The 25,397-nt window shown below is 40.5% G+C and overlaps 1 protein-coding gene across 1 annotated transcript in view; it reads right to left on the reverse strand.

Annotated features, from left to right (window-relative positions):
- BCAS4 (breast carcinoma amplified sequence 4) overlaps positions 1-25,397 on the reverse strand; it is a 52,868-nt gene that overhangs the window by 11,595 nt on the left and 15,876 nt on the right. Inside the window, exons 3-4 of the mRNA XM_083744768.1 lie at positions 25,142-25,243; positions 22,642-22,776 (exon numbers count right to left, since the gene is read on the reverse strand). Of these exons, the coding sequence (XP_083600894.1) occupies positions 22,642-22,776; positions 25,142-25,243 (237 nt within the window). The remainder of the gene's footprint in view (positions 1-22,641; positions 22,777-25,141; positions 25,244-25,397) is intronic.

Here is a 25,397-nt window from a genome sequence, read left to right on the forward strand (position 1 = left end):
TAGATATATGGCAATGTTCATAACCGCACGTACATAGATCAGCACAGGAAGGCCAACCTGGAACCATTTTGATTCCTAAACTGATTTCTCTGCAAGGTCAAAATGGAAAAGCCTCCCCATTGTCTTTTCCTTCACAAATCCTGTCTTAAGGGTATGTCTGTGTTCGAATAAGGGTGTGAGCCTTATCATTACAAAAGACTGGCTAGCCTCCTCAGGCAATCCAATCAAGTAACCTGCCAGACCGGAGAAAAACAACATGCAAACGCTCTGTTTTAGACCGCCTTTTCTGTGATGTATCTGAGGGGTGGTCTTAGGTTACACCCCTTCTGTGATGTATGTATAATGTTTCTGGGGGTGGTCTTGATCTAGAGGATGGGAATTTCAAAAGTCTTTATAAGCCCTTGCACAGCATTTTTGTGGGTCCTCCTCCTTTCCTGCATGTGAGGGGAGCACCCTGTTGCAACAGATCAATAAAGATCAAGTTTACTAGCTGCTTTGCTTCTCAATATTCTCTGGTTGGCCTCTGTTATTTTCTCCTACCAATAGGGAACCTATGTAAGGACTCTATATGGGCTCTTGGATACCCCATAAGGGAAAAGGGCATATTTTTATTTACAACAGAGTTTCCATTTATATTCTGTCCTTTATCAAAAGATCTCAGGGCGGTGTACAACATTAAAAACATACAAGTTGTGCCATTTGTTTGGAAATACATAATGACAACAATCAGCTGGTAAAGAAAACGTAAAGGGATTTTACTCTGACGCGTCGAAACCCAGAGTTGAAAGGTGGTGGTGGGAAGTCTCTTCCTTCCCCCTTAAATCTGATCTTCCTTTGATATTAATGTCTCCCACAGCCTTCTTTTCCGCCCTCTTTAAGCCTGAGCAAATGGAATTTTGACATCAACTTTGGTCCAGGAGGCAGATCCTTTTAGGGATTTGGTCCATGGAGCCAAGAAGATTCCCTACTCCTTTCCTACATGATCCCACCTATTCACCTTGGCTAGGGAGAGCCATTCAAGATAAGCCTGCTTCAAGAAAATGGGTGGATAAATAGTACAGAAATATAAATTCTACACTTTTCTAACCCATACCAAGGTTGAAGTAACTGATAATTAACTTAAAGAAGGAGTTTGATAACTAAATACAGTCATACCTTGGCTCCCGAACGCCTTGGTACTCAGACGTTTTGGCTCCCGAATGCTACAAATCCGGAAGTGAGTGTTTCAGTTTGTGAATGTTCTTTGGAACCCAAACATCTGACGGGGCTTCCGCAGCTTCCGATTGGCTGCAGGACCTTCCTGCAGCCAATCAGAAGCCGCACTTTGTTTTCCAAACGTTTCGGAAGTCGAACGGACTTCTGGAATGGATTCCATTCAACTTCCAAGGTACAACTGTATAAAGGTAAAGGTACCCCTGCCCGTGTGGGCCAGTCGTGTCCGACTCTGGGGTTGCGCGCCCATCTTGCTTAAAGGGCCGGGGGCCAGCGCTGTCCGAAGACACTTCCGGGTCAACACATAATTATATTGCCTTTCTTAAAAAAGCAACAGCATACGCCCACCTCCCTTGTCTGACTTGTCTTTCAGACTGTAAGTTTCTTGAGGGCAGGCACCTGTCTCTTTTTCCCAAAAGATGCTCTGCGTTGATGGAATGGTACATATAATAGGCTTTGGGGACATTCCTATGGCAAGATTTGCTGGAATGAGCAGACTGGGATGCAGAGGATCTCCATCAGCATCAAGTCCTTGACCCTGGCTCAGCCAAAGATACATTGGCTTAATTTGCCAAGGCCAGTGTAAGTCCCCAAAGGGGGCCATTCAGGGGTGTGGCAGTCGCAGGACCAGAGAGTGGTGACTTAGGCTGCATCTCAAGCCTGCCTAGCTCAGCCATGTCACTTGACAACTCAAAGTAGAAGACTATTTTGAAGGCTCACTTGCTTTCCTTCTGCTGGGCTTGTGCCCTGCTATGGAACAGAGTTTGGGTCTGCTGTACTTTACTTTGCCTTAACTAGTTGCTTGTGCATAGGACTGCTCCCCTAACCATTATTTAATTCTCAAGGAAGAAAATATGACAATCCTAAAAAGAGGTTCACATGACACACATGCCATCATGTTTATGCTATGTTAAGTTGCACCATTGTGGTGTCATGCTGGTCACAACAAATGTGGTTTGCACATTTTCTCAATGGTAAGAAACTCAAAGAAGAGAATAAGGTTATAGACATAATATACATATAGATATTTCCTTTAATATCTCAAGTAAAGTAAGTTTTACTCTCCCAAGTTCAGCTGATTGTGCTCCTAACATAAAAAAAATCTTGTCACATTCACCACATGAGAAAGCAAACTGTCAGTACAATAAAGGGTCATCAACCTATTCTCTATTTCATTGGAGAGATATTTAACTGATCTTTAGGAGGAGGGAACAGAGAAATTTAGAGTCATCTTGCATGTCATGCTTCTGGTTGTTTTGCTCATGTGTAAAACGCCATTTTGAAAAAACTGTTTGCCAGATAATGAAACTTTGGAAAATTATATTGAACAAGTTAACTATAAATGAAAATGAAAGATGCGTCTGTAGGTTGACATTTTCATAAAATTACCCATTCAACTATGAACAATTACTTTCTTCAGAAGGACGTATTTGTATGGTAGGCCACTGCCTGCCTGTTCATCTAGATAATGAATAGCATGTGTTTCATATATCAACCCTCTGTTTTGCCAAAGGTTTGCCTCAGTTTAAGTATGAATATAAGAGAAACGCACCCTTTTCAAACTAGGGGCTAGGCTTCTGTTTCTACTTCTTCTTGAGTAAAAACTAGCTAGAATAAAGGAGAAAAACATCAAAGAAGTCCATATTTCCAAATCCCTGATATCTGAAAAGTTTGTGATGGGACCATCCATAAAATATTTCCAAAATATGGAAAACAAAACCCCAAGGTGGCTTTCACCTCTGGAGGCTAAGGCCCGGAAGAGACTCAATATGGAGGCCAATTGGCCAAAGTATTGGGAAATATTAGAAAAAGATGGTGACAATTGGAAATTGCAGAGTTTGGAGAAAATGAAGGGTAAAGTGCTAGACTGGTTACATTATGCTCAGATTAAAGAAGTTTTTAAAAATGACAAAAAGTTAGGATTCCAGGTGGAAAAATCGAAGTTAGAGACAGAACTGTTAGAACCAAAGAGTAAGATATTATCAAGAATGTATAACTTGCTGTTGAAATGGAACACACAAGATGAAATGGTTAAATCTGCTATGATAAGATGGGCACAGGACATTGGGTATAATATTATGTTTGAAGACTGGGAAAGGTTGTGGACCACTGGGCTGAACTTCACTGCATGTAATGCTCTGAAGGAAAATGTAATGAAAATGATATATAGATGGTACATGACCCCTGTTAAACTTGCTAAAATATACCACTTGTCCGAAAATAAATGTTGGAAATGTAAGGAAAATGAAGGAACATTCTTTCACCTCTGGTGGACTTGCCCGAAAGTGAAGGCCTTCTGGGAAATGATATATAACGAGCTGAAAAAAGTATTTAAGTATACTTTCACTAAGAAACCAGAGGCCTTCCTCCTGGGTATAGTCGGCCAGAAGGTGTTAAAGAAGGACCGAACATTCTTTATGTATGCTACAACGGCAGCAAGGATACTTATCGCTAAGAACTGGAAAACTCAAGATTTACCCACACTGGAAGAATGGCAGATGCAGCTGATGGACTATATGCAACTGGCGGAAATGACCGGCAGAATCCGAGACTTGGGAGAAGAAAAGATTGAAGAAGACTGGAGGAAATTTAAGATTTATTTACAAAAATATTGTAACTTGGTGGAATGTTAAGAAGGGTGCTTGATTACAAAAAATTGGCCATCACTAATCTGGATTTGAATTGGAAGATAAGTGAGATTTTAGAAAACAAAAATTGCTGAAGAATTGTTATTTATCATTTAAAAGAGCGACTATAAATTACATGATAATTTGCTTGGAAAAATGTATTGACAATGTAAGTGTGAACGGGAAACGTGAGGAAGTCCAAAAAGGTTTGAAAATTTGTTAAGACAAAAGGAATGTTGTTTATTATTTTTGTATTTTTTATAAAAAAACCCTAATAAATATCTTTATTAAAAAAAAAATATTTCCAAAATATGATTGTCATCAGCCTGGTCAATAACAATGTACACTATTCAGTGCCTTCATGTTTAGACCTTGTCAGTTGAACATATCAAAAATAATAAAGCACATCATCAGATACAGGGCCGTGTTATGATAATAATATTTAATCTGCATTTGCTAAGAGCCCAATCACTGCAAGATTTATGACAGCTTAGGGTACAGGAAGCCATGCACAGTTGCTCTCTATTTTTTATTGTGTTTTGGAATGCTGTGAATATTTGCAAGTTCGGGGTGAACAACAAAACTGCACATCCACTTTCCCCAAATGGCAGCAGGTATTACAAATATTACCAGATCTGTAAAAAAAGAAAGAAAAAAATAAAAGAGGCAGCTTCATCGTGCAATCTGTTGTGCATTTTTGTCAACCGCACCTGCACTGCTAACAATGATAAAGATCTGTATTAAATTACGGTGCTGTGTTTTTGAATGGGCAACATGACAAGCATATGTGATGCACATTAATGATTGAAATCTACTTTGTGAAAATGGCATAGCCACTTTTGTGGACAAGTGTCACAATGGCGTGATGCCATTGTGACACGAAAGCAGAAAAGGCTGTGGAAATAAAAGGAACAGGTTTTGCACACCCTTATTAATTTTCATCTCCTTATTAAATGTGGGTAATTTACACTGTGGACAAATGAATGCGTTGAGAGGAGGGGGAGGAGCTGGTTTCAAAACTTCACACTCCTCTGTTATTCCTCAAGGACTCATTGATCGCCGAACCTCAGCACATATCAAATATTTCAAGTGGAACAAATTCATTAACTTGTAAACACTACTTAACTAGCTGCAAGTCCATGACAGAAGCCTACATCATTGTTAAAATCAGCGTCTAGGGGCAAGGATTGCGTTTTGTGTGTTAATACTTGCCATCTGCTCATGTTGCATTTTCACCACAGGAAAAAAAAATTGGGATGGCAAGAGAGTGCTTCTAGCTTATGCGGAGCTACTGTTTGTATAGATGTACAAAGTTGAATGAAGCAAAGCAGACAAACCCACACCACAGAAAAAAAAAGAGAACCTGAGCAAAGTTGAGTGGCTTTTCAAGGTATTGCTTGTGCCTTACAACCACCACACTGAGAAATCCTTTGGAGGGAGAGAGAGAGAAAGGGGGGGGGGGAGTGCCTGTGCATATTTGATACTCCAGACAGCAAGAAATTTGCCTCAGGGAAAAGCTCTGTGGAGAGAGTTGGGGGAGGTGCGGTGCGCTGAGAGTGGAGCGAAAATGCCTTGTGTTGGGAGGCAGGCGAGAGATCAGCCAAACATTATGACTCCTATAGGCCACAGTGAAGAACAGCACCTTTGCTGCAACCACCATTACATCACAGCCAGAGAGCTGCTAGCAGCCTACAGAAAATGGCCATAATCCTAGCCAGCCAAAAGCAGATGCAGCAGCACACACCCCACCTCGCACCATGCCGCTGGAGACTTACATAAGTGCCTCTGCTCACCGGAAATCATTATTTCCTTGAAAGCAGTTGCCCTTTGAAAACGTCCATCGAAGGCCTAGGTTTTATTCATTTTTAAGCAGAAGACTGGCCTGTTGCTACTGAAAGCCTGAGCCTTGGTTTAGCCAGACCTTAATGAATTACACTCTTCCTGCTCCCCTTGCAGAACGCTGGTTTTAAGGCTGCGCAAGGTATTCCATGCGACATGAGTCGGCTGATCTTATTATATAAAGTCCTTCAACAGGGAAACATGAAACGGACCTTTGGAGAAGAACACAAAACTAACATGCAGCTTTATCAACAAATTGGTTTCCTTGGGGCTTTTTTCCTACCAAACAGGTCCATAAGAATGTGTTGCTGTTTTTAGAGTTTGGGTAATAGCAGCTTTTGATTATGAATTGAGGAACATGCTGCCATTTTGTAGGTGTTCAAAAGGACTGCAGAAATTCTGGGGTGTTAAAACCAAAGCAAGTACATCTCTGTTAGGTGTCTTAAGTTTGGGAATGTTCTCATGTCTCATCTAGTTTTTTTAATTCATCACTTGCATCTCTTCTGAACACTGCAATCTCATTTCTCCATTCAGCAAAGTATCCTTGTTTATCATTATGAAAGGCAAGGATGCTAGACAGAAGTCTTGAAAGAAAAAAAACAGATTGAAAATGAACCCTTCTTCCCAGGAAAATGATAAGTTTCATAACAAGGTATTGACTATTAAAATACTTTAAACAACTGATAGGATAAAGGGTGGTTGTTGTTTTTTTAAAAAATGGAAACCTTCTGAATGGAAAACTTGGCCATGTAAACATGATTTTATTCAATACATAGCCATTTGTTCACCACTAGCCAGACTAAAGTATAACATTTTCATAGAAAACCATGGGACACAGAAATACAAACTTTGCCCTCACCAAAAGTAGTGTTATGATTCACAATATGTACAAATTTAATTAAAACCCCCAGCAAGATTAAATTCACAATTCTTCACCAGCAACAGGCAACAAATATTGTTATGTGAGATTTTAAAGAAATAGCCTCCCAAAGTGAGCTTCTCGTATCAATATGTTCCTCAAAGATAAAAGCTACGCCACCTTTTTTCTGATTTAAAATGGAAGCCATTGGCTTAAATCTTAAGATAAGCTAATTTAAGGAAGCCCAAAGAAAGGAAGTCTCCTGTCTCCTCTTCCCCTCTGCAACTACTCACGACCCCCAAAACACCTATCCACCTATGGTGAGATGGAGCATGGGAACCTTTCCTGTCAACTTCCTGAAGTTAAGTTATCCTGGGATCCAAACTAATAAGTAATTGTCACCTCAAAGGAGCCCCCCATCCTAAAAGGAAAGGTAATAGCTCAGTGCTAAAGCACAGAAGGTTCAAGGGCTGGGAAAGAACTCTCTCTAAAATTGTGGTGATGTGCTGTCAGCCGGTATAGATGATACAGTGGTACCTTGGAAGTCGAACGGAATCCATTCCAGAAGTCCGTTCAACTTCCAAAATGATCGGAAACCAAGGCGTGGCTTCCGATTGGCTGCAGGAAGCTCCTGCAGCCAATCGGAAGCCACGGAAGCCGTTCAGGTTCCAAAGAACGTTCACAAACCGGAACACTCACTTCCTGTTTTGTGGCATTCAGGAGCCAAAACGTTCAACTCGCAAGGCGTTCAGGATCCAAGGTATGACTGTACTGAGCTTTGGTCTCTCAATGTAAGGCAGATTTCACACTTGTATTTCTACATGGTCATACACAGCCTCCTCTGAAAGCGGTAATCCTGCTGCATTTCTGTATTGGGTGTGATTGCATACTCTAATTTCAATGCTGCAATAGGGGAAAAAATTACCTCCTCCACCCCCCCGGTGAGGGTGTGTTAGAAATGTTCTGAGGCCAAAGCATAGGTGCAACATGCACCCTACTCCAAGGTTGATATTTTGGGCTCACCAGAGCCTTTGTTTAATTTAGTCTCATGGTGCACTACGTAGCAGTTCTCTAATGACAGCAAACCTTTTTGGAATGACAGCTATAAATTGCTAATCAGAACTTTATTCCATCCCAAGTCTCATCAACAACAGCATGACTTTCAGAATAGGGTTGCTATTCTCGGCTTGAGAGTGAGAGGGAGGGGAAAGAGGATTAGAGTAAAATAGTGATAGTAAGCAAAATGAATGAAGGGAAAGAAATCAGCCAAAGTGTAACTGTCCAAGAATGATATTTCTATGCTCTTACTACCACATTAAGCTTTTTAGAAGCAGAACAGGGCAATCTGAATCAGCATGCCCTCTTTCATATTTACCTTCCTGCTTCTTTGTCAAAATCCTGAAAATCTGAAGGGGGAAGCAGAGAAGAGGAAACCGATTTAGTAGTTTTTCCATTACTTCAGTCACCCTTAGTAGTAACAGATTCCAGATGTTTATAATCCTAAACAGGGACAGCTGATACAGCGGAGAAGTGGGGGTGCAGCAAGCCCCACCCAGACTGCCAACAAGCCGCACAACACGAAATACATAATAAAACAAAAACAAAAAAATAACCCCCCTTCCACAAACACATTTAAAAGGCCAAAGAATATTAATCAACCAAGGGCCTGGTTAAAGAGAAATATTTTTGTCTGGCGTCTAAAAGATGCATAGTGAAGGCACCAGGCAAGCCTCTCTGAAGAAAGTATTTCACAAATGGAGGGCCACTGCAGAAAAGGCCTGTTCTCGTGTTGCCACCCTCTGGACCTCTGATGGAGGAGGCACACAAAGAAGGGCTCAGATGATGATCACAGGGTCTGGATTGGTTCACATGGGAAGAGGCGTTCATGGGGGTATTGCGGTTATGAGCTTGTAAATTAACTTGTAAAGGAAGAACACTACAATTAATTTAGTTAGAGTCCCTGTGCTAAAGAACTGTTGTTATCCAGTGCTTTACATCCCTAGATCTTAAATATATCGGTCTTAAACCCAGCTCTAATTTGATACGATGTGTGTGAAACTAGTAGTAGCAGCAGCAGCAGCAGCAGAGAGGCACATCCATCAAGTTCAATGAGGCCCAAATGACTATTTCAAGGCGGACACACATTAGATGTGTGCAAATGGAAGCAACCACCAAGAAAATAAAGGAAACTTACATTTAGTCACCCTTATCCAATAAGGTTCAAATAGGTTGCAGCCTATGTGTGATATCCAAAGTCTTGAGTAGTCCCATTAATAGCACTGGACTTGAATTCAACAGGCCTGTTCCCTAATAATCAAAAATCAAAAGGATCCTTGCATTTGGTGCTGAGAGCCACACTGCAAGTGTTTCATGAGAGCAGCAGAGAATTGGCAAAGTTGAGCTTCCATGCAGTTAGCACAAAATTTTCAGGAATGTTACAGCTACCCAACTGCAATCAAGGGCAAATGTGGAGCAGGAGGTAAAATTTGAAAACAGGATGTGTCCCAGATACACTTTAACTTTTGCACAGTTCCTACTCCACGTTACTTAATTATTTAAGTATTTCTTGCAGTGTCCCAAAAGCTACTTGAAACTGAGTTGAGGGGATGGAAATGCAGTCCTGCAGTTCCCTTGTGCTTCTTTCTGCTGTATCATCTTTGCCCTTTGCTGCCCTTGATATTTTAGAGTTCGGAAGGAGATGGGGGGGGGTTTCCCCCACATCTTTAAAAACAGACTCTCAACAAAGCCTTCTCTCATTCTATCACTCTTCCCATTCTTCTTCTGAATGGCATCACTTGAAAATTATACATCTATTTACAGGATTTAGTAACACATTAGGCTGGGTTTGTCTTTGCCCAAGTGTAAATGTTAGGTTCCAAGTTAAATTTCATGTAAATCGCTATGCCCTCCCAGGGCATTACCTAACATTACAGGCAATCTTTCCTAAAGAATATACTGATGGAATTCACATGCTGGGAAACAACCATCAATATTTAAATTACGTCAAAGGCTTTCCAGTCACTGGTGTCTCAAATTTTCTCTCTAATCTCTCTCAAAAACAAACAAGAACAAATATTTGAAAACATCATTAGCATCCGTAGATAGAACGGCAAATTTACTATATGAGTTTGCCATTATCAATCTGTCTTGTGAACCAGAATTTGAGATGTGGGATGCCCCCCCACCATAGTTAGACACGCTTTCAGAACTTGTTCTAAACTTTGAAAAATGAAGTGCCTAACATTTCAAAAAAGCAACAGAGTTCTATTTCCAGCAAGGCGGCGGCGACTGCATTGGAGAAGTGTTGCTAAAATACCTTTCTAAAAAGTGGTAGGTGTCCAAAAAAACATGACTAATTTGACCTAACCTAAAGTGGTAACACCACTCAGCCGCGGCACTGAGGAAATGGCATAGGAGGGGTCTAACCAGAGGCATGCATGGAGTTGGGGGAGGGCGAGACAGGAAGGCAGCAATCAACTCCCCAGACCAGACTGTGAGAGGCAGGGCTAAAGTGAAATCCTAGCTAGAAGCAGAGCTGTACAATCCATGCAGATGTGCTCCAATACACTCTGGGAGGGAATTTTAGTATTTACTATACTGCACCACAAACTCAAAGCTGTGCCACTGCCCTTTCCAAATGAATCACTTAAATGATTTTCAGGAGATGTATCACTTTAAGATGTGTCTGGGGTGGAGGTTTCTGGAGTTCCTCTTCGTACATATTAGCTTTCATTATGGGTGCGAGTTTCCAGCCAAAATTGGAAAAATACAAAGTAATGGACACCTAAGGGGTGTCATTATGGCTCAAAACTATGGCTCATTTAGCCACAAATTGCGATTCCAATAACCTACCAGACCAGCCTATAAACTCCTAGCAGTAATTCTTTATTGTTATTAACATAACTCTTTGAGCACTCATGATTCACAGGTCTCTCGTATGCTTCACTCTCGCATTTTTGCTAATTCTGCTGGGTTGGTCATGAAACTTGATCTATGATGCCACTGGCACGATCGTTAGCAGGCTCACTTTTTATTAAGTCTAACCATTTCCTGTTACAGTATTCACAGGTAAAACGTCTTGTACCTATGAGTTCCACAGATTAACTGTCTTTTGCATTAAAAAGTAAATTCATTTTAAATAAACTGCACCCATAAGCAGTTACGTTTTAAGAAGTGGTTACACCCCACCCCCACCCCACATAACACTATCCTACCATTGAGTGATTCTTAGTTAACTTTTCTTTAAAGAAAAAAAAAAAAAACCCGTATTAAATTCACAAACTTCTCCCCTCTTTTGCCACAAGTCTATTCAGAAGATTTGTAAAGATTAGGAACCCCCTTGCTAGATCAGACCATATCTAACTAGAACAGGCTTCCTCAAACTTGGCCCTCCAGGTGTTTTGAGACTACAATCCCATCATCCCTGACCACTGGTCCCACTAGCTAGGGATCATCTGGAGGGCCGAGTTTGAGGAAGTCTGAACTAGAGTTTAGCATCTTGTCTCCCACAGAGACTTGCCAGAGGCCTTAGGACCACAAGCAGGATAACAGCCTCTGCTACTGCTGTACCCTAGCACAGTACAGTGGTACCTCAGGTTACATACGCTTCAGGTTACATACGCTTCAGGTTACAGACTCCGCTAACCCAGAAATAGTGCTTCAGGTTAAGAACTTTGCTTCAGGGTGAGAACAGAAATCGTGCTCCAGCAGCATGGCAGCAGCAGGAGGTCCCATTAGCTAAAGTGGTGCTTCAGGTTAAGAACAGTTTCAGGTTAAGTACGGACCTCCGGAATGAATTAAGTACTTAACCTGAGGTACCACTGTAACTCATAAGTATACTGCCTCTGAACCTGTAGGTAGCATATAAGCATTATGATGTGTCTTATCCCCTTTCAAAGCCATCAAAGCTAGTGGTCACCACTGTAACTTGCACAGTGAATGCCATGGTTTACTTATGTGCCATTTTAAAAACTACATTTTTTTTCTTGTTTCACTGGATGGCCCCAAATTCTAGAAGAAATGATGGGAAGAAAAAGCCCACCTTTCCCCATACATAATTTGAAATCCCTCTTGAATTGACAGAAACCTCCCCCCCCCCCCACCTATAAAACAAACCAAAATAGCAGTGGTGGGACTGACTTGAGATGCGTATATAATTTGGAACTGAGAAAGAAAAACGGAATTAGAGATCTAGCCTCAGAGCATAAAATGTTGACTAGCAGACAAACGGGGTAAGGGAGGGGTGGGGAAGCTAAGTAGCAGGGAATATCTTTAATGATAATGTAAACATTGTTGGCTCTGCGCTGATTTATTTCATCGAGGGCAATCAGTCCCAGAACACGACAATCCTTGCTACTGTTGTTCTAGTTAAAGTACAGTAGTAGAACATTAGCTTCTCCTGTATCAGCAATCCATTCATGGGACAGGAACATGCAACCAAATGCCAGACATTTAACTACAGCTCTGTCCCCTATGTGCATTCCACTCGCACACAACCACGTTTTTGTGGGACACTGTGAAAAAAATAAATAAATTGCCCTTCCCTTACTCGGGACTGCTGGAGCAAGGGAAGGTGGCCTTCGACTGATCAGTGGCGCTCCCTGCCTCTGCACCGATCCTGGCCAGCTGCTGCACGCACTGCCTGCCCTCAGGCAGGCGGGCAGGCTGTGCAGCAGTCATGAGCAATTTCCAGGATGAGTCTCTCTCTCCCCCCCCTTCCCGCATGGCTCCCCTTTTAAGTGGGGTGCTCCCCAATTTAAGTGATTTCACTTATGTGTGCAGTTAGCAATGCAGAGACAACCAGGCCCAGATCAAGAATGTAATGCCCTTCCTTTGTAAATTTGCCTGTGCATGGCTGGAACATATGCAGACACTTAAGTCAATAGTGCTGCAGAAAACACTGTCATGCTGCAGTCCCGGCAGAAGGAGCAGCTACAAAGGGACACAGGAAAAGGCAGGAGACTCCCAACCTCTTTCCTCTGGAACGAGTTATGCTTCCCTGTTGTAGCTCATAGATATCGATGCAGCACAGGACAAGCCTGACAGTGCAATTCATAAGGCACTCTCCCAGGTGGAAACATGAATGCAGGGTTGTGCTCTACCAAATCTGCTGGGAGGCACAATAAATGCTAAGATAAAGTTACAATGTTCACATAAAATATGTTTTATTATACTAACCTGATATCAAATTCATATGGACTACTGTCAATAGCTGCAATATTAACTTTGAACCATTTACTTAGGAAACAAATGTACATTCCTGTAATAATAATAATAATAATAATAATAATAATAATAATAATAATAATATTTATACCCCGCCCATCTGGCTGGGTTTTCCCAGCCACTCTGGGCGGCTTCCAGCAGAATATTAAAATACAATGATTCATCCCGTCTTAAAAGCTTCCCCAAATAGGGCTGCCATCAGATGTCTTCTAAAAGTCCAATAGTTGTTTATTTCTTTGACATCTGCTGGGAGGGCGTTCCACAGGGCAGACGCCACTACTGAGAAGGCCCTCTGCCTGGTTCCCTGTAACTTTGCTTCTCGCAGTGAGGGAACTGCCAGAAGGCCCTCAGCGCTGGATCTCACATGTCCAGGCAGAACAATGAGGTTGGAAATGCTCCTTCAGGTATACTGGGCCGAGGCCGTTTAGGGCTTTAAAGGTAAGCACCAACATTGGAATTGTACCCGGAAACATACTGGGAGCCAATGTAGGTCTTTTAGGACTGGTGTTATGTGGTCTCGGCGGCTACTCCCAGTCACCAGTCTAGCTGCCGCATTCTGGATTAGTTGTAGTTTCCGAGTCACCTTCAAAGGTAGCCCCACACAGAGCGCATTGCAGTAGTCCAAGCAGGAGATAACCAGAGCATGCACCACTCTGGCAAGACAGTCCATGGGCAGGTAGGGTGTCAGCCTGCGTACCAGATGGAGCTGGGAGACAGCTGCCCTGGACACAGAATTGACCTGCACCACCATGGACATCTGTGAGTCCAAAATAAAGAAAGCACATGCATTGTTTGATACCATATTGCAGAGGTTCAGCACCAAAGAAACTGGACTGTCTTGATGTACAGTGCATCCCCACATAACAGTCTCCATCCACAGAAAAATTATGAGGATTGGAACATTAGGTCACAAAGCCCACCTCAGTTCTTTCCTTTCCTTTCAGAGATCTGAAGATCTAAATTACCCTATACTGGGGAAGAAGGACAAGCCAATGTTGTACCGATATAGCACAAAACTGACATGGAGAAGTTCTGAAATTTGACTTATTTGAGTTATTCCAAAGAAAAATGTGATCCAATCCAAGACTGAGTCGAGTTTCTTCTGCTTTCCACAATAGGTCAAATAGGCCAATGGAAAAGAAAAGTAACAATATACTTGGGGGTTTATAGCATAGTGGCAGCTAGGGGTGGGTGGATCATTTTCGGTTTCTCAATTTTTTAATCTTAAATTCAATTCTCTATATTTCCGTATCACCCTGCATTTTTAATAACAGTCCTCATAAAAATTCATCAACATTTTAGTGCAAATTTATCCTGATATATACATTTGCTTGCAGTTTTGCCTAATATATGCATTTTTGCAAAGCAATTTCCCCTAAAATAATGTATTTTTGTGTTATTTTCAGTAATATGGAAATTTGTAGATGCATTTTTGTACTCATTACTTGGCAAGAGAAGGTTCGGAGAAGCTGCAAAATTAGAAGTGCAAATTTCAATGAATGGCTGTGTTTTGGTAAATGCAAATTAGGCAAGTTAATCTTAAATGCAAACTGAATCCAGTTTCTCCCCCATCCCTAGAGGCAGCTCGACTGTATTGCACCAAAATAGGATCTTTGAAATCTGATCGTAACATTCCTTTCTAGTGATTTCATTATGGTTCAGTCTTTGGCAGCTGAAAACATGCATTTTTATCATCTGGAGATGGGCAGCCAGTGGTCTCATAGGATCTTGGTTTCAGAACTGTCTAGAAGCTGTAGTTTTAATCAATTCTCTCTAGTTCTCCTGAGTAAAAATGAAGTCCTGTCAGCCAATGTGACCTCAAAAGCAACAGAACTATCTGTGTTGTTGTTTTTTTTAAAGAGTTTAGTTATGCAGGATAATGCCTTTGCCAAAAAGACAAAGCAAAGTCCATGCATTGCACATCAGTTGGCTAAACAGCATATCAGATGGCTGACTCTGTATTGAAGTTTTTGAGCATTTAAAAAATGTGAACGCTGGAGCAAGACATGCACACTTCTGCACCACCCCCTTCAGCCAATAAAAGTGGATTCTCTCTCCAATGTTTAGTGAAGCCAGGGCAACTTCCGGTCCAGAGTTCCTGAAGAATGCTAAAAGGGATGGGGGGAGCAGAGACAACAGTATACAGTGCTGATGTTCTGCTCTTCATAAACAGAAAAAGAATGCTAGAAAAGTATTGCAGTTGTGCATATTGCCTCAAGGCTCTTTAAGGCCAGAATACAGCACACATAGATAGTTTAGCTGCAACTAGCTCCTATTCCACAACACATAGAAGCAAACAACACAAAGGCAAAAAGCCTCACTCCAGAAAACTACAAAAAGCTTCAAGAAGAAATGAAACTTGATGTAAAGCACCAAACACACATCTGTTCTAACACATATGGAACAAAAGTCTACATTCTATTTTCTGATCTACATGATCCCAAAGCTGCAGACCTGCACCAATGGGTAACAACCACTCCATCAATTTCTGCCTTATTTAAGCTCTACTCTCACCCTCAGGGCACAATAATTTCCACAAGCATCCTCTCTGACTTGTCTAGATTTTATTTCAGTCTGTTCTACTTAATCCTTCTGACCAGCTTTAAAACACACTGGTGAAGGACGGAAAAGGCTCCAGATACGTAATAGAGACTAATCAGCATATTGATGACAGCCAATGGCAAATCTCTGGAATATCTCTCCCAGGAGTTTAACTTACACATTTAAAAGCACTGGTGAAAGAACTAAACCTTGTGGAACACCATGCACCAAGTTCCACTGGGTTGAATCTGTGTCTCCAAATATCCAGTTTAATTGGACAATAAAACTACCAGAGACCAGCCCCCAACACCCAGACCAGAAAGGACAACTTGCCCTTTAGAATAGCATGGTCCTCTGTAGAAAAGCTGCTGAGAGATCCAGTAAGATCAGCAGGCAAGTATTCCTCCTGTAGGTATCCATGAGCAGATAATTCACCAGGGCAATCTATGTATTCTCTGCCCAAAAATGAGGTCTGATACCAGACTAAATAGTGCATCTTTCCTCGATTATTTTCAAACACATCTGAAGTTGCTCTACTACCAACTGCTCAAACAACTTCTTTAAAGACTGGACACAGGCCTATAACTGGCTAGATCGTATTTCTTAAGGAACTGGGTTTGCTTTTTTAAAGGAAGTCCACTACCACTTTTACAAGAGAGATAGTCTTACCCTTCTTCAAAGGGGCATCTAGAATACATGATGATAATTTGCCAGTCCTGGCTGCCCAACTATTCAGTAAGTTGGAGTAGGAACCTTGGGCCCTCAAGATGTTGCTGGATTCCAACACCTAGCAGCCTCAAGTCAGCAAGGTCAGTGGTCAGGGTGATGGATGCTATAGTTCAACAACATCGGGAGAGCCACAGAATCACCCTTCCTGCTGAGCAAGTAACTGTTGTCTTCCATTTTCTGATTATTTCCTTTCAGTGAACACCAGAGCCTATGAAACAGTGAGTGAAAAATCTGAATATTTACAGGAGAGGAGGCTACCTTTCTGTAGTTCCCAGCCACGCACCTCCAGTTGCCACCTCCCCAGAGCAGTTTAACTGAGAAGAGGAAGAGAAGGAAACTTAGGTCTCCCATTTGCTATCCTAGGAAACTGCAACTTACTGCTGGCTTCCTCCTTGTCCTACACAACTGCAATGGGGCAGAAGTTGGGGGGGGGGAATCATGGGAACTGAGATATGGGTCTGGAAAGTAGCTAGGAACAGGGCCACACAAATATGAGGTATTCCAACCCTAAAATGTTACCTGAAGTAGCATGCCAGTTACAGCTTTCAGTGAGAGTCAGCCATGATCAAGATGACTCAGAAATATCTCTTAGGTATTCAACAGCAGAAGTTGTTAAAAGCTCCTCTATAGATTGCACACAAGGACCCCTAACCCTTACTTCTCTTTCCTGGAGGTTTCCAGCATTGCTCAATATTTCTTCTGTTAGCCTCCTGTTTTTCATGCACACCAGACGCAGCTTCTCTGACACTTTTCCAGTGACCCGATAAGAGACATCAACAAGCTTCTGTTGGCAAGTAGCCAGATCTTTGAGAGTGTCATATGTGCAGTGACAGCAGCAGTGAGACAGCAAATGGGGCATGGGCTCAGGTGATGCTTACCTGCATTAATCAGCTACAGGGCTGCCACTTTTTAATCTAGAAAATTATGGACAATCTAATTACATCAACTAAAGCAAAACTGGGAGTACATGCAACCACATGTAAGCAAGTGGTGGTTTTTTTTATTATTAGCCTAAGCACAACTTCAAACTAAGGTTGGGGTTTTTTTTGGCATACAATGTGTAATTCAAAAACCTTCATGTGCTGCCTTAAGAAGCCCTTCCTCCCAAAAGACAAAGATATTTTTCAAACTGATGACACCAGGGATTTTGTTCAGACAGACAGTTCTTCCTTCACTGAAATATGGATAACAAGCATCTATGTATTATGGATAGAGCTCCAAAATATGAACAACTTAACATGGCCATAGTGCTACCAAATATTTGCAGGATATTGTAGTATTAGAGTGTCCAACCATATATGACAGGTTGGGAACCTGAAGGCCAGGGGCCAAATGAGGCCTATCTGGTTCTTGGGGATTGTAGGGGGCTCTCCACTCATGAGGGAATGCAACCCTTGGGCTGGAAAAAGGACAGCTCTGGTTCTGATCCACTCTTCGCCATAAGGCTTCGGACCAGTCACTATTTTTCTGTCTTGCCTACCTCACAGAGATGTTGTATGGGTAAAATGGGCAGTGAGATAACATTCCATTTAACCTGGGAGAATTAAGAGGATGGGCTTTAGGGAGCTGAGACTGCAAATTATTGTAGGTGTGAAAACCAAAACTCAGCAGAATACAAACAAAAATTATCATTGAGTGCTTTGTCTACTTTATTAACATTTATATACAGCTGTTGAATAAGCTTCCAAAATAGTGTAAAAGCCATATTAGAATTTTGATTACATACCTTCATGGTTATCTCTCACTGAAAAGATTAGCTAGTGAAATAATGAAGAGAAAGGGGCGGAAACATTGCACAAATAGAAAGGAACAATGTCCTACATATATGGAGGAGTGATCTTCCTCTAAATGTCAAATGCATTTAGCAATAATTCAAAAGCAAATCAAAAGCAATAATTTCCAACATAGGTGGAGCCAGTTGCAAAATACTATGGCATCTAGTGCTCTGGTGGACTGGGATAAATATTTTTCTTCTGTGAGCAATCAGAAAGATTAAACTGTTGTGCTGTCTTACACAGTTTTGCATGCACATGTGTGGATGTTCCAAAGTCAACCTTAAATCTAGTTCCTTAAATGTTCCAATGGCTTCAACAAAACATTTTACTCATTCAGTTCCAATTCAATGCAACAGCTAGGTAAGTTTTAAAACTAACTTTCAAAGTCAGCAGAACTAGGATTTCTGACCTAGCTGTTACAGCCCAGATGACCTTGCCTGGCTCTAATGTGGTTTAGCTAGTATGATATTGTGAACAAGAGACCTAATCTATCTCTGTTGACAGAAAAAGCAGAAAATATTGCACACTGCTTTGAATTCTTTAGCGGAAGGATAAAATAAAAATGCAACCTTTAAATGTCGGACTTGCTTCTAATCCCACAAGTGACGGTAAACCTAAGGCTAGGGTTTCACACAGACACCATAAGTCAACGTGGTGAGGTTCATGCAGTGGTAACTTTGCACAAGTTCACACATGAAAGTTAATCACCCATTGGTCAGGTGTTATCATTCAATCTGATGCTCCTGCCACCACACCTACATCGAGCTGATCTCCACTACTATCCCTCTCAGCAAGCAGCAGCAATGCTCAGCATTGGGAAGTCAGGCATATCCCACCAACAACACTGTTGAAAACTAAACAATAGTTTTCAACTGAGACAATTAAAACATTCTGTTGACTGCCTTCAAATACTCAGTAACTATGTGATGAGAAACCTGGAGAAGCTAAATATTCTGCTAACCAGTTCAAAGGTTCTTTTCATACGTGACAATAAACCCTGGTATTCTCTCCTACTATTGTGTGAATGTTGCTAACGTGGAGGGAAATGCAGAAGGATTTTTAACTTGAAAGTACATTTTAGCTAATTAATAATAATAATAATAATAATAATAATTTTTATTTATACCCTGCCCTCCACAGCCAAGGCCGGGCTCAGGGCGGCTAATAATAAAAACAAGTTGAATGATTAAAACTTAAAAACAAAATTAAAATACAACATTAAAATATAGAAACATTAAAATATTAAAATGTAGCCTCATCACAGGAGGAGAAAAGAAAAGAAAAAAGAAATAAAGAGGGAGGGAATCAAATTGGTTCCAAGCCAAAGGCCAGGCGGAACAACTCTGTCTTACAGGTCCTGTGGAAAAAAATCAGATCCTGCAGGGGCCTGGTCTAGATTTTCCATTTGCATGGCAGCCCTATGTAAGCAAAACTCTTAGCCTATTATGCAAAAATGGCATTCTTTCTGCATTTCCAGAGTTGGGTGCTGTACCGAAAATATGTTATGCAGCTGTATGAATGTGCCCTGAACAACATAACTTCAACTAGAAGTCCATTTTAAGTATCACTGCAGTAGCAATGATTTTGCATTAACTGACCTCTGTGTTGGCACTTCAGAAAATTATACAACAAAACAACAACACCACAAACTGGCTTATAAGTACTGTATAAACCAAATTTACTAGAATAATAGCTAGAATAGACTTATAACCATTCAAACAACAAACATACTAAGGTGCCATGTGCAAGACAAAGCCTGGAGATACTGTAAACATGGAGTGGATAAATGTACAACTCTATCTTAACAAGTTACATGTACTGTAAACATTATAGACTGAATTAATGAACCGTTCAACAAGCAGCGTAAGTCCAATCACGGAACGGCAACCCCGTGCCACCACAACGGCAAGGGTAGCACACTGGGGAATATGAAAAAGTTTTTCACAGCTGTTTCTCAAAGAGTGAACTGGATGAGTTGGAAACACAAAGCCCTGTACATGGATCAATCAGGGTAAGGAAAATCAAAGCCACCACCCTGGTGAGAATAACGCAAGTAGGCAAAAGGAGACCTGGTCTCCAGATATATTACAGGTTTTGCTACATGCTTCATCAGTCCAAAAAGCTGCGTGATACAAAATAACACTCCAATTACAACGTGTGGTAAACCATAAAAATTAGAAAATATCAGTCTCATACTGTACCTTACCCAAAACAAAAAAAATTCCTTCCAGTAGCACCTTAAAGACCAACTAAGTCAGTTCTTGGTATGAGCTTTCGTGTGCATGTAAAGACTTAGTTGGTCTTTAAGGTGCTACTGGAAGGAATTTTTTTTGTTTTGACTATGGCAGACCAACACGGCTACCTATCTGTAACTGTACCTTACCCAGTCATACAAAACGGTTTGCTCAGGATAAAGAAGGTATTCACAGGCACAGCTAGTGTTCAGACTCATAACAAGCAGTTAAATACAATACAGGTGTATAGAATCAATCATCACATGATTACATGGTTAAAGGTGCAGCATCACTTTTCTGTTACAACCAAACAACAGTATACATATTAACTCATACATAGCATCCTAGATCGAATTCAGTATTCAAACCCTTTGGATATAAGGTTCCTAACTGAAATATTAATTTATACTGCTTTTGTAACAAAGCTCTTCGTATATCTATAGTTCTAAAAGGTAGTTTTTTAAAGGTCCACAAGATTAAAAAAAAATCTCAGATCATTCTCTGTATGGGCTGCTTGCTTGAAATGCTGGACTAATGGGGCGTCTAAACATATGTTACGTATTTTGGACCTATGCTCAGAAATTCTGGTCTTGCAACAGTTCACAAATTGTTCAACTAAAAACTGTATATATTGTATCTGCTGTGCTTGTGGGCTGTTATATGAAGGCAGTCCCACTTGTGCAATTAGGACCAGATTTGCCTTCCCGTGATTGATCCATGTACACGGCTTTGTGTTTCCAACTCAAGACCCATTGAAGAACATCTCAACCTGTTCAATCTTTGAAAAACAGCTCTGAAAAACTTTTTCATATTCTCCAGTGTGCTACCCTTGCCGTTGTGGTGGCACGGGGTTGCCGTTCCGTGATCGGACTTACGCTACTTGTTGAACGGTTCATTTGTTCAGTCTGTATAATGTTTACTGTACATGTAACTTGTTAAGATAGAGTTGTACATTTATCCACTCCATGTTTACAGTATCTCCAGGCTTTGTCTTGCACATGGCATTTTAGTATGCTTGTTGTTTCAATGGTTATAATTCTATCTCTATTCTAGCTATTATTCTAGTAAATTTGGTTTATACTTAAAAGCCAGTTTGTGGTGGCATTGTTTTGTTGCATTATTATCATACTTTGTGTATATACTTCAGAAAATTAAACAGGATTTTAAAGCAGACATATTGCTTTAAAGTTCAAAGTGAAAATAACCCTCAAAAAGTTCACCTTTCTACAACTCTTTCAAATGTATTTGTAGGAAATACATTATATTTTAAACTATGAGATCTGTCTACAATTATTTTCTGTTTAAAGAAGATGGCAGAGCTTTTAAGAGCACGGCAAAATGAGTCATTAGCATGAAACGGAACAAAACCACATTCACCTACAAATAACCTGAATATGAAGTCATCTCACCACAGAGATGACCTGGTAACAGCTTACTGTGCTCTAACAAAATCCAGGATAGACTGCTACAATGAATTATACATGGGTCTATCTCTGAAAAGTGTTTGTACTTTGGCAGCCAACCTTTTAATCAGCACTGGCAGCTACGAAAACGTTACTCCACTGGTTAAAGATTTGTCAATGGCTTCTGTGTTGTTTCTGAACTCAAGTCAAAGAAATGGTTGCAATATTTATAGTGCTAAATAGCTTGAACCACAGTACACAAAGACCATCTTCTGCCACATGAACCTGATTTGACAAATTATGTCAGCTTCTGGGGACCCTTCTCTTCAGAAATTAGGGAGATGACTATTAGAGAGATGGCCTTTTATGAAATTCTATATGCTTGCTTCTTGCCTTCATTGCTCTCTTTTGGGAGCCAGGGAGTAGTCTGGCCTATTTTCCCATACTTTTAGGAGTCCTCTTTTTTACTGCTCTTCTGGTCTAATGAATTTATCAAAATTTATAAATTTTGTTTAATTTCTATTAGGTTTTATCTTCATAAGGGCTTTCTTTAGATGAAAGGTGGGATAAAAAATTGTAAATAAATAGATAATAGTTTCTTGGGTTGCCTTTGCAATGCCTGCACACAACTTGGCATGGAAAGAGACTAATCTGGTGATTAAGAAATGGAGGTGTGTAAGGTACATAACTCAAGATTACTTGGGTAAGTGATATGAGCCATCCTTTTGTGGTCAAAATAGAGGTTGTATCCCAATGTCTCAGGTTCATGAACTGCTGCGGACTTGAATTCTAGCAGCGGTATGATGGACCGAATAATCATTTTGTCGGCACTTAAGATTTAAGTGGGAGGTGCATTTGAGACCACAAATTGCAATTCTAAACAGGGCTCCATGTCTCTAAAAGTAATTCTCCACCCACTGCCAAAAAGCATCAATTCCAGGAAAGAAAGAAGCACATAGCGACATTCCACAACACCCTGTTAGCAGTTAACAATTTCATTGTTTGATTCCACTGTATGCAAACCACTCTGGGAGCCCTTTTTTGGCTGAAGATTGGGTTGAAATAAATAAATAAATAAATAAATAAATAAATAAATAAATAAATACAAAGAGTAACACCAGATGAATGGGATAAATGTAATAGGTTATTTCAACAGGCACCCCCCCCTCCAATGTATCACATAACTTTGACACTTACTTTTTTAAATGAAGGTGTAGCTACTGAGCCAAACAGCTTCTGCACAGTGTAGGGAAAGATGGCGTGAGCCTTCTCCGCCTCGAGGACTTGTTCTTCTAGGAAAGAGACATGGTGTCCTGCCATTTTCACAAATGCCTAGAAATGCCAGAAGAGAATAACAATAACAATAACAATAATAATAATAATAATAATAATTTATACCACGCCCATCTGGCTGGGTTTCCCCAGCCGCTCTGGGCAGCTTCCAACAAAAGAATAAAATACAATGGTCTGTTAAACATTAAAAGCCTCCCTAAACAAAAATAAAGCTAAACAGTCTCTTTTTTAACTTGGTTTCAGTGCTGCCCCAGTTTTATATCCCAGCTTAAGAACATCTCTCCAGGGTCCCTGCTTCATCCAATAACTCAGAGTAGTTTTTTGTGAGCTACGATCATGCTAAATCAATGCACGACATGTGAAAAGAAGAGGGCTGTACCAATTCTCCTCCTAGTCCAAGCAAAATTACTATGTATACAACAGAAAATAATATTTAGAATTTATTGGACTCCGCTACATCTGTACATAAAAGGATTGTCGAAAACAGCATTTTCTTGGAGATATAATAAGGATAGTGCTTCTTTAAAATACATGTTTTTACAATGTCCTATACTTACTAGGTTTTGGACGAAAGTAGTGGATTATGTAAACAGGAGTGTATGAAAAAAGCTAAAATGTTCAGAGGATAATATTCTTTTGAACTACATACCTACTATATGGAATTTGACAACTGGACATCAATAAAAATAAAAATATCTTACAGCATATCTAAAAGCATAATAAAAACATCAAGCATTGAAAACCTCCTGATTCTCCTTGACATCTGATGGGAGGGCGTTTCACAGCGATGGTGCCACTGCCGAGAAGGCCCTCTGTCTGGCTCCAAGTAACTTCGCTTCTCGCAGTGAGGGAACCAGCAGAAGACCCTTGGAGGAGGGCCTCAGTGTCCGGGCTGAGCAATTAATGAATTCATCAATGAATTCCCCGTGCCCTTACTATGGCCAAAAGACTGATATTGCTGCACTAGAAAGATAAATGTGCAGATCCATTTATTCAAAGGACTGAAGATCTGACTACACTTGCCACCTATGAGTGGATTGCTTACAGATGTAGACTTTTGCATGGGCACTTTCAAATGCTTTAATTAACTATGCAAATCTAATAGAATATAATAAGAAATGCAAATAGGTTCCTTCAACTATCATACACATAAATAATGCTAACTTTCCAAACTCAATTGTGCTAGGAAGAATTTCCATCAGTGCACATAGAGGTTGGGTTTGAAATTTAAGAATTTACAGTCCTGATAACACAAAGACTTCTGAGTCACTTAAAGTGATATTAAACAATGCCATATGTATATTGCCATGTTTTGCTGCAGAAGCAGACTTCCTCACAGCCATTACAAAAATGTGGCTTGTTAAAAAGAGAACATAATTCTGTTAAGTCACACAACCTTCCCTCACATAAACATCCAGCATTCACAACACACATGCACTGTGGAAGTAAAGAAGACATATGAATGTTTGTGTGTATGCAATACCTTTATCAGTATTCATTTATATTCACACACACAATCCTCATAATACATATATGCACAAATTCCCATCTCTCAACAAAACCATTCACATGCAACTACAGTGGTACCTCGGGTTAAGTACTTAATTCGTTCCGGAGGTCCATTCTTAACCTGAAACCGTTCTTAACCTGAAGCACCAGTTTAGCTGATGGGGCCTCCTGCTGTTGCCGCGCCGCCGGAGCACGATTACTGTTCTCATCCTGAAGCAAAGTTCTTAACCCAAGGTACTATTTCTGGGTTAGAGGAGTTTGTAACCTGAAGCCTATGTAACCTGAAGCGTATGTAACCCATGGTACCACTGTATCACATACATAGAACATTCACATTTTCAGTCTATCAGTTGACTTCAGGATTGGTTCAGCACAGAAGGCATCAGGTAGCACAAATTAACTGTACACTCCTCAAAGTGCCCTTAGGCCCTGTATGTAAATTCTAACACTTCTGAGTAGTTAGAATATTTATAAATGTCCCATGGATGAATCAATGGCCTAAGAGGTCTCATTTCAATCTACTGAATCCAGAGTTCTTGTAGCCAATAGCTATGAAGATTTCAAAGACTGCAGATTGTATTTACCTGGGTTTTTATTACCTGGTTTGTTTGGGGGTTTTTTTTTTTGGGGGGGGGAGGCTGACAAAAGCATTATATTACTGCAACTCTGCATGTTCTAGGCTTTAGTTTGATGCTTCACTGACCTCTTCGCAGCATTCAAAAAACAAGAATTAAAAGCTTCATCGTACCAGTCCTGCAGAGAGCTGAATAATGTTTTCATGTTTCTAGGCATCAGCACCAGATTTCTAGGCTCACTTTTAAATCTTCAACACAAACACAGAAAATAACTTTCACATGCATAATCTTAGGGACAATTACTTGATGTGATAACAAACCTCTAGCTTATCCACTTTGGTATAGATGCTGCTCATTTCTATCACCTTGGCTTTAATTAGTGGAATTGCCTCATCCAAGAGTTGGGATGTATTGCTTCTAATCTGTATAGACAAAGGGAAAAAAATCTGTATTAGAAAGCACTAACAATAAATACCAGACATATTTCACTCACTATTTAGAAACTGAAGTACTATTACTGTGTTTTATTTATTATATCAGTACTGTGCACTTTCCTTAAGAAAGTTAGCTTATACG

Source organism: Podarcis gaigeae (assembly GCF_964106915.1).
Source record: "Podarcis gaigeae genome assembly, chromosome: 6".
Classification (NCBI taxonomy): Eukaryota; Metazoa; Chordata; class Lepidosauria; order Squamata; family Lacertidae; genus Podarcis; species Podarcis gaigeae.